General features: G+C 39.1%; 1 protein-coding gene and 1 long non-coding RNA gene across 2 annotated transcripts in view; one reads left to right on the top strand and one right to left on the bottom strand.

Annotated features, from left to right (window-relative positions):
• The first annotated feature begins 695 nt into the window (after positions 1 to 695).
• Positions 696 to 5,943, top strand: LOC103695870 (G-type lectin S-receptor-like serine/threonine-protein kinase LECRK3). The gene is made up of 7 exons (XM_039125858.1): positions 696 to 2,399; positions 2,599 to 2,721; positions 2,937 to 3,082; positions 3,185 to 3,395; positions 4,734 to 4,971; positions 5,045 to 5,195; positions 5,288 to 5,943. The coding sequence occupies exons 1-7, from the start codon at positions 1,085 to 1,087 to the stop codon at positions 5,594 to 5,596; spliced, it is 2,493 nt and encodes an 830-aa protein (XP_038981786.1). The 5' UTR covers positions 696 to 1,084; the 3' UTR covers positions 5,597 to 5,943.
• LOC120110558 overlaps positions 2,573 to 10,278 on the bottom strand; it is an 8,417-nt gene continuing 711 nt past the window's right edge. The window contains exon 3 of the long non-coding RNA XR_005511679.1: positions 2,573 to 2,708. This is a non-coding gene — a long non-coding RNA (uncharacterized LOC120110558). The remainder of the gene's footprint in view (positions 2,709 to 10,278) is intronic.

Here is a 10,278-nt window from a genome sequence, read left to right as displayed (position 1 = left end):
ATATATTGGAAGTGGTACTCTTCAAACTCGGACGCATCAAAAAAGATAGTTTAGAGGACAAGGTCATTTTAGTAGTGTTGGCAAAAGTAGTTTCAATATGATGTTTTACTTTCATAACGCACAATGGGCGTGTTGAATTTTGCATGGGGTGATCTTTCTATCAAAATTTTTATTATTTTATTAATTATAGTATTACTAAAAAATATGTATTAATGGCTTAGTTGTACCATTATTAAAAATATTTTGTGCGGTTGTTACTACGGCACTTTCCATATTCGTATAGTCATCTAATCAACTGGGTTCCACTTGGAGCGCATATAGTTTGGAACTAAAACCGGAATTAGAGATGGAATAGATTGATATAAAAATAAAATAATTATATCCTCGTAGTATTTTATTTGCGATCGAAATCAAAATAAAATTTAAATATTAAAAAAAGTTTAAAATTAGATTTTAAGAGATTAGGATATGTTTTTATTTTTTTCGAAATCAGAAAACAATCAACAAGTTACTATTTTTAATTTTATTCCAAATTCTAACATTGGAACTGTTGAAATTGCTAATAAATTATTTTATTTTTTTTATAAGAGTGGACACATGCATTATATCGTATCATTATAGGCAAAATCCAAGTCAAAAAGCAACCACTTTGCCTCGAAACAAAAAAAGCGACCACTAGTACTAAAGAAATGAGATTGGAAAAAAAATTAGAAAACAGATAAGAAACAACTAGCTACTCTGTTTCCGTGCAGCCGAGCTGTCATGTCAAAGATAAAAGATATGAGAACGAGAGGAAATGCAAGGGGGGGGCGCACAAGCCAGTAGGCCCAACTGATGCTTCCGTTTCACATGGCAATATGGCATGTATATCTTACTGTGCGCATGAAAATGATGCCTCAATTATCCATTGCCAACAGATTGCGCCGAGCAATTGATACGTTGGAAAATCATGAGAGAAAATTCCAACCATGTCAGATGCTTGGAAACTTCATCGAACCACAGGCCCGGTGCAGACAAAATAACAATCATGCTGATTTTCTTGTGCCGAACAAAAACCCTTCAGGCTAAACAAGACTAACAAGAAATGGCATCCGCCCTCCTCTGCCCCCTCTTGCCTCTCATCCTCCAAATTGTACTATTACTAAGTCCTTCGTGCACTTCAACCGAAGGCATAAGCTTGGGTTCCTCCCTCACCGCTCAGACTGGCCAAACAACTGCCTGGTTCTCGCCTTCCGGTGACTTCGCCTTCGGATTTCGACCCTTGGAAACCGACGGCAACCACTTCCTGCTCGCCATCTGGTTCGACAAGATAGAAAACAAAACCGTAGCTTGGTATGCAAATGGAAACCAATCGGTGCGAGCTGGGGCTGCAGTGGGGCTCGCCACCGACGGGAAGCTCTCGCTCCAGGACGATGACGCCGAGGAGGTGTGGAGCGTCAGAGGCAACGGTACCGTTGCATACGCCGCCATGCTCGATAACGGCAACTTTGTATTAGCAAGCAGCGATGGCTCGGTCCGATGGCAGAGCTTCGACAACCCCTCCGACACCATCTTGCCATCCCAAGTTCTGGGTCCGGGTAAGGAGCTCCGATCCCGGCTTATGTACACCGATTACTCCGGCGGACGGTTCGAGCTCAGCATCCAAAGCGACGGCAATCTGACGTTCTATCCGGTGGATATTGTGTCTGGCTATCCATATGATCCTTACTGGGCTTCCGGAACGAGTTCGAAGGGATCGCAGCTTGTCTTCAATGAGTCCGGTACCATCTACTTGGCTCTACCTAACAACACCGTGCTCGTCAATTTTACATCGGGGAGAATAGGCTCGGTCGGAGATTTCTACCAGAGGGCAACACTCGACCCCGATGGGGTCTTCAGGCAGTACGTCTACCCAAAGAACACGACTACGAGCGGCGGCGGCGGCGGCGGCTGGACCGTGGTCGATTTCCAGCCCCCCGACATCTGCCGAGAAATCACAACGGCGACGGGGAGTGGCGCCTGCGGGTTCAACAGCTACTGTGTGTCTGGTGGTGGAGATCGGAGCGTGGATTGCAAGTGCCCACCTGACTATGCTTTCGAGGATCCAAGCAGGAAGTACGAAGGGTGCTTTCCAAATTTTACGGCTCAGATCTGTGGAACGAACGAGTCGGTGACAGAGACACTGTTCGAATTGAAAGAGATGATCGATGTCGATTGGCCTTTATCTGCCTATGAGCATTCCTCTCCTGTCGATGAGGACGAATGTAGAAGCAGATGCTTGAGCGACTGCAACTGTGCGGTGGCCGTTTACGAGGTTGACGGCGAAAATTGTTGGAAGAAGAGGCTCCCTCTCTCCAACGGAAAGATGGGATCCTATGTGGACCGAAAGGCTTTCATCAAAGTGCCAAAAGAATCAAAAGGTACTCATGCTGAATCTTCCTTCTGTTAGTGAGTGCGAGAGAGAGAGAGATGCTGTCATTTGATACATTGAGATAGCGTAATTAGTATGATAAAGTATAGGCCTTTATTCTTGCACATACCGCTAATTAATTGGGTAGAAGCACGGCACTGAACATGCTCTATGTAGTCGCATCCAAATTCTAAAATCTTGCCATGCAGATTCTGCGGAGGGAGATTCTAGTAATAAGAAGTATGTGATTATCATAATCCTTCCGTTACTTCTGGGATTTCTCCTATTGCTGTGCCTTGGACTGCTTGTCCGGAAGAAGCTGAGAAAACAAGGTAAAGTTACACACCAGCATGCATCGACATAAATAATTACTTAATTTGGTAATCAGCATTTATCCATTTCTTCACTAGCTTGTAAATCCAATTTCAACTATGATTTCTTTATTCTAAAACAGCTTTCAGGAATGTGATACACAAAAAAAAAAAAAAAACAATTCAAGAATTTCAAAAGTTCGATTTGGCTTAATATTTTTGAATCCACCTACCAGGTATATTGCATGACTCACACTTGGATGAAAGCAGAGAAAAGGACCTGGACTTGCCTTTATTTGATATATCTATAATAGAAAGCGCTACCAACGTCCTCTCCAATGATAATAAACTTGGTGAGGGTGGGTTTGGGCCCGTTTACAAGGTAATTTTGTGATTACTGGATAACGATATTTAATTCTACATCTGACTAATTTGCTTTAACAGACAGTGCTGTAATATAAATCTTAAAAATAACAATAAGCAGGGTCAATTGGTAGATGGACAAGAGATTGCTGTCAAGAGATTGTCTAAGGATTCTGTACAAGGATTGGATGAGTTTAAGAATGAGGTTATGTTGATAACCAAATTGCAACACAGAAACCTTGTGAGACTTCTTGGTTGCTGCATTCAAAATGAGGAAAGAATGCTGATCTACGAGTACATGCCAAACAAGAGCCTGGACACCTTCATATTTGGTTCAGCTTCTATTCTAATATTATTTGTTTTGGCTCAATTTATTTATGATGCAAGATTTATTGGCATTCTGCAATGGCATATGTAACCACATTCAATTAAATTGATTGTCTTGTGTACTATGAGTTGTCAATCTAATATAATTATAACAGATTGAGACAATAACGGTTTATTAATTTCAGTTCAATAACTAAGGATAGACGTTTGTTGCTGTATGCCTCTGTCTTGGCTGTACAATGGCCTTCAACTTGTTGCTCCCCTATCTCATTACTATAAGAGTGGTGGGCTGGTCACCATTTTGCTCAAAAAGAAAACAAGCATACTTGCTTACTGTTCAAGCTTATATTGGTCTTAAGAGATATAAAGTTGACTTCACAAATCATGTATAGGATTTAATTTTGTTAGGATTATGAAATACATGACAAAAGGCATGTCAGTTAATGAACTAGGTTGTTTGGTCTTGGCTTGGTAACTTTTGAAACAATGGTTCTCTTATGGGAAGGATATGGTAAGAGTCTGAGTCAAATATCATCATACATGACAGTAGATGATAGTCTTACGAGGTTGAAACATTAGCTTTTTGTTATAATTTGTATATTCATCAGCAGGAAAATTGTATCCCTGGATGGGAACTAATGAATCTTAACTGAAAGTTGTAGCTCATAGTGATCTTTCCATGGTAGATAAACTTGATGATTGTTTATTCCAATGCTTTGAATTTTCATTTTTGATAATACCTCCTAGACTTTTTCCTCAGTTTGGCCTCTTGCAAATGCATATCATGTCACTCTTCTCATTTAATTGCATATATTTGAACTAAACCCTCATGACACTGGATTAGATGGAATAAGTTCAAGATCAAATTGGTGCAGTTAAAATTCTACTAACAGTGTTCAGCTTTGAAGACACCAATAAGAGGAAGGTACTGGATAAAAGCATAAAGTTTCTTCTTTTTTTTTTTTTCTTTTCTAACAAACAGGAAAAAAGAGTCTTCAATTGATCTCAACATCATTAACTTCTCAACCAGAAACTCGAGGTGTTTATTTTTTCACTGTACACATAAAATTAAAAATAAAGGATAACATGAACACACAACAAATGTCAGCAAAAAATCATAAGAAGTTCTAACGAAGTTTCTAGAAAGCATTTACTATATTATGTAATCTGTTCACAAGATGTTTATCATGCACACCATCTAATTGCAAAGTTAATAACATGCATTAAAGCTTTCAGATGTATGAATAATAGAGTAGATATGCTTTATATGCATACTAAACAACAAGCTAAGTTAGTTTCATATAAGTTTACTAAGACTGACAAAACTTTATGTGGTGGACCAGATAGAACAAAACGTACATTGTTGAATTGGCAAAAGCGTCATGATATCATTATAGGAATTGCTCGAGGACTTCTTTACCTTCATCAAGATTCAAGGTTAAGAATAATTCATAGGGACCTCAAAGCAAGCAACATTTTGCTGGATAAGGACATGAATCCGAAAATTTCAGACTTTGGCACAGCAAGAATTTTTAGAGGAGATCAGAATCAGGAGAATACAAGAAGAGTAATTGGGACATAGTAAGTTCTACCAAATAAGTGCATTACCAATATTATGTATGACCATAATTAATCATTTGCTGATGGCATGCAGTGGGTATATGTCACCAGAGTATGCAATGGATGGTATCTTTTCAGTCAAATCTGATGCTTTTAGCTTCGGTGTCATAGTATTGGAGATCTTAAGTGGTAAGAAAAATAGAACGTTGTATGATGCCGAATCTTCTCTGACACTTTTAGGACATGTAAGCATTCAAACGAATGAAATAATCTTCATTAATTTTCATATCATTGTTATTTTGCAATTTGATTTCCATATGCGTATAAATTCTTACAGGCATGGGAACTATGGGAGGAGGGTAGAAGTTTGGAGCTGCTTGATGAAGTAATGGAATGTCCATATCCTGTGTCTAGAGTATTGCGATGTATGCAAGTTGGTCTTTTGTGTGCTCAGGAAGGCAGTAAAGATAGGCCAACGATGGCAGAAGTGGTTTTGATGTTAAGCAATGAAGGTGTGGCACTACCCCAGCCTAAACGGCCTGCTTTCTGCGTAGGAAGGACTTTACCAGAAAGAGAATGGTCTTCCTCAGAGCACAATTCATGTGCAGCAATTGAAAGTACAGCTACAATGTTTGAAGGTCGATGATTAACTCGCCTCAACAAATTTTTTTGATGATTTTACCACTTGGTAACCAAAATATAAGTAGGTCGTGTTGGATAGGGTTGAGTTTGTTAATACAAAAATTATAATTTTGCATATATGGTAGGATGGACTATCTTGAAAACCTGACTTCTCCCAGCTGTATTATTTCTTAGCAAGGGCCAAGACACTTGCAGTCTGTACTACAGGGAGAAGGCAAAGAATACTCATTGGTTATTTTCCATTGTAATGTAGCTGGATTCATCAGATGGCTTCATATCGTTCACACCCATACCATATCTTGCACAGTTCATTGCTTAATATATTAAAAAGAAAGTATTTCTATTGTTCAATTTCTCGCCTATCAAGCTTACACTTCTGCTAGATAATTTCAAGAAAGTCGATCTCTGAGACACCTTTGAGAATGAAAAACCTTATTGTAGTACCTAATTCACTAATAATGCGCATGTCTAGTATGCATTTCCTACACAAAAAATATTGTGGTAAAAAAATCTCATCGTTTTTTAGAAGCCATGTATATATATATCCCAACTTTATCTTTGGTTAACAAACTCTTTCTAGCTAACAGAATTGCAGGCACAATTAGTAGTTTTCATCTGACACCAACTGCCTAATTTGGGCTGTCGAAATCTACTATCAGAACTCCATTTTGACAAAAAGAAAGATTGATCCATTAGCCAAAGAATTGAATGATGACACAAGCTCGTCACATGCATGCACACACACAGAGAGAGAGAGAGAGAAAGTTAAAAGGGTATTCACATACTGCTAGTGGTCCATCCGCTAGGGCCTTACGTCGAAAATGGAGATGAGAATGCCAAAGGATCCGGCAGTCCTGGCATCCCTGCAAACGAGCCTGATGAACAAAGTGTTTATTGACCCAGATGACCAACATGCTGATGAGAGCCTTGAAGAGCACCTAATGAAGGAAAGTAGGAAGTGTTGAGAGGCTAATTTCTATTGGGGCCAGGCACAGATTTGAGGAATGTAATACACCAGAAAAAAAAAGGCTCGTGGGCCGGCCCGAAGTGGCTAGGCCCAGCCTGCCCTAACTAGCCGCCCTTGGGCTTGTGGGCCGGCCTGCATGGGCCAGGCCCAAAGTTGACCCATGCCTCGGGTCTTTTTCCTCCTTGATTCCGACGAAAGGGAGGACTTCCAGAGGGCTTTCGAACTCGGACCCCGCTTCCTCCTTAGATTACCTCCACTGAAATCATCGAGAATCGCAGTCGATTCCCAAGCTCTTCCTCCTCCTTTTCCTCATTTTAGAGCTGCTTCCTTGTTAGATTAAGACGGCAAATTGTCGGGATTTCATCCAAAAAACAGAGTGCTCTATTTTCGTTTGATCTTCCCGGTTTCGCCACTGCCGGCCACCGGGATTCAGCTAGTTTCCGCTACTCTCTAGGACCCTGAGGAAGTGTGGCCATTGCTCTAGGGAATCAACCATAATCTAGGCCGAGATTGATCATGTTCCTTTTTGATCTCTCATCTTCCTTGTGCCGGCTGACCATCGTCGCTGGCGATGTCTTGGCGGAGAGACCACCCTGGGTCGCCGCCGTTGGAGCCAACCACCCCTGGTCCGAGAAGAGGAAAGGGAGAAGGAGGCAACCGACGTGAAGAGAGGAGAGAGAGGGTTTCTCTCTCTTCTTCCCTCCTCTTCTACCTCTCTCGCCTCTCTCTCTCCTCTCTTGGTTTCTCCTTCTTTGTTGGAATTTTCTCTCTCTTAGTTACTGGACTTTCTCTCTCTACTGAACTTTCTCTTTATAGAACTCTCTACAAGTGACTTTCTCTCTCTACTGAATTTTCTCTCTCTATGGATCTTTCTCTCTCTAGATTTTCTCTCTCTAGCTTCTCTATTCAGTTGGGGTTTTTATTCTCTAGTTTGATCCAGGGAGATCATTGAGGATTTTGGGTTATTGGATATCCTGAGTAATTTTTAATGTTGATTTGGTTCTGTAACGGAACAATCTATCGGACGAGAGGATGCTAAGCGGGGTTCTACGCATCCCGATTCATAGATTGTCGTATGGGTGGATGATTAGTCTGTTTGAGTTTTTCAACAAAGAGGTAAGAATCCTTGTACGCCGACCTGCATGATATAAATATTTTTGTACCTATATATGTATGATATGCTATGATCCAGATAAAGCAAGAATAGTTTTATATTAAATTGTATTTTGATTGTATTGGCTTGTGATTAGTATTATGATGGATGCATGTATGCGCATAACCTACACCTGCATAATTAAATTTATGAATGTGGTGCTATAAACTAACCTTGTTATTATTGATTACCCTATCACGGGCTGAAAACGTGACCATGGTTAGTCTAAAGCTGAAAATAAAAAGGGATTAATGTGTGGATGTGAAATTGATTAAATAAACATAGACTTTGGACCATCTCGTTACTATGGGTTTGCCCGTCACAGGCTCTAAGTGTGACAATATTGATTTGCCCATCACATGATCTAAGTGTAACACTATTGGTTTGCCCCGTTACGGGCTGAAAATGTAACCGAAATTTGGCCCAAAGTCGGAAAGATAATTGATCCAAATCAAGTTTAAAAGGAATGAAATTAAAAGCATTGAAAACATTAATGAAGATATTTGAGATATCGTATGATATATCACGCTTGAGTGGCTGAATTTCTGTTGATATTTGATGCGCATATATATACTAATTGTAAGCTTTTTGCTAACCGGTTTATGATTTTATGATATGTGCATCGATTTCTTATTGTTTTCAAATTCATATTATTATTGTGTTGGTATGGATGTGTAAGGATTCTTACTAGGCTGTAAAGCTCACCTCTCCTTTTTTCTCTTTTTAGAGTTGCATGATGCATAGACATGGATGGGTTGGGCGCGAAGTGCGAGTGTCAGAGTCATCAGTTAGTTAGATAGTTTATTTGATACCGATGAATATTAAAAAATTTTGTAATTGAACCAATTTGATTATTTGGACTTGTTGGATTTGCCTATTTGAATTAATTAATTATGAATTTATTGGATTTTTGTTCATCTTAGGCCTTGCGTGATCCTTAGGGCACCACTCTAAGGCTCATGCGGCCGGTCGCGTACTGGACCCAGATGTTGGGCTCGGGGCATGACAAAAAGAGCAGAAGTGGGGAAGAAGCCACTTTAACTCATTCATAGCAATGCTTTCTCCTTAATACTCCAAAGAATAACTTGTTTATGCATTCTGATTTCTGTTCTCCTACCAAATGCCAAACAAAAGAAGATGCAATAATGTACTATAATGATTTTTATTTTATAAAAAAAGTAGACTAAACATGAGGAAAAAGTAAAGGACACATGAGATCATCATCCATATCTTTCCAAAAAGTTGATCAACGAAAGCCAAGAATTGTTAAGCGATTAGAGTCAGGGTTTCCACAATAATCAGCAACACCTTCAAATCTCACAGAGCCTTCTAAGTAATCAATTCAGCAGATCATTCTTATTTCAAAGCTTCAGGAACCATATTCATTTATCTCATTAATTGATAACAACATTGTTGGGTTTCTCACAATATGGAAAGACATCAAAATCTTTGTTTATTAATCTAAATTTGAACTAGTTTGAAGAAAGCGATGTTACTAGCTAGAAACTTTTTACTTCCTCGAGCAACATGAATTTGAAACAACTGTTTAATTGACACTCAGATATAATCTTCAAGCGTCAATGATGCTGCTTCTTGGGTCCCATGAAACCCAGTCTCCATTTATCATACTTTGCATTGTCCATGGTTATGTAAACTTAAAATACTTCACAACCTGAAGCATTGGTGATTATCAGCACTTGCCCAAAGTATAACCTTTTAACTACGGTCTAGATCGTGACTGACAATTCACAAATATTAGACCACTTTGGGAGGATCTTGAAGCTCCATAAAAAAAAAAAAAATTTGACCAAGACCAGATCCCTCTTTGTAGGAGTTATTCTGCACATAGGATTTCCGCTTCACATCAGAAGCTTATGGTCTTTTACTCTCTCTTTTTCCTTTTTTTGAGAGAGGGAGTAATAGTGGGGGCACTTCCTATAATTTCTCAAATAAACAATGCAAGAATCCCTAGGTCAAACACTCGGGGAAGCTACTCCTGAGGCTTGAGCTCGAACCTCCTCCAAATGTTTGTCATCTTTTAATCTTCTGTTTTCTTTGATCCCACTTCATGAGAAACGTTTGTCAGCTTTCATCTTCTGTTTTCTATAAACTGTGCAGAGATAAAGATAAAAGCGCCGCAGCATGTTGGGGATCAGTAGAGCTTTGGAACCCTTCTTAAGATGTTGACAATACAAGATCATTAGTATACTGGGTCAGACTTCTGTGATTTAATCATGCAAAACCTCATTTCCACTGTTATGTTAAAGAAGACAGTAACCTAGCTGAGGCCAAGAAGGATGATACTAATAAATCATAATAAGGTAAAAATTGATCAGGTAGGGTAAATAATGATATTAAGGATTTTAATGATAAGGTAAATTGATCTTGTAAGGCAATGATATTAATGAATCAGAGATACTTGGTATATGCGATGAGGTAAAAATTGATCTTTCAGGGCTTCAGTTATTCTAGGAAAGAGTAAATAAAGATTAAAGATACATCAAACAATAAAACAGAAGGCATAATGGTTAATTATCAGTCAAATGCTTTACTCAGAACAAATTAC

The sequence above is a fragment of the Phoenix dactylifera genome, chromosome 4 (assembly GCF_009389715.1).
Source record: "Phoenix dactylifera cultivar Barhee BC4 chromosome 4, palm_55x_up_171113_PBpolish2nd_filt_p, whole genome shotgun sequence".
Taxonomy (NCBI): Eukaryota; Viridiplantae; Streptophyta; class Magnoliopsida; order Arecales; family Arecaceae; genus Phoenix; species Phoenix dactylifera.
This window is presented reverse-complemented; position numbering and strand designations above follow the sequence as displayed.

Bases quoted from the DNA above. Each gene is read 5' to 3' on its own strand.
- LOC103695870 (XM_039125858.1), top strand. From the start codon at position 1,085: ATGGCATCCGCCCTCCTCTGCCCCCTCTTGCCTCTCATCCTCCAAATT. The intron at 3,083-3,184 runs GTAATTTTGTGA...AACAATAAGCAG, and splicing joins GGTTTGGGCCCGTTTACAAG to GGTCAATTGGTAGATGGACA. The intron at 3,396-4,733 runs GTTCAGCTTCTA...GTGGTGGACCAG, and splicing joins CCTGGACACCTTCATATTTG to ATAGAACAAAACGTACATTG.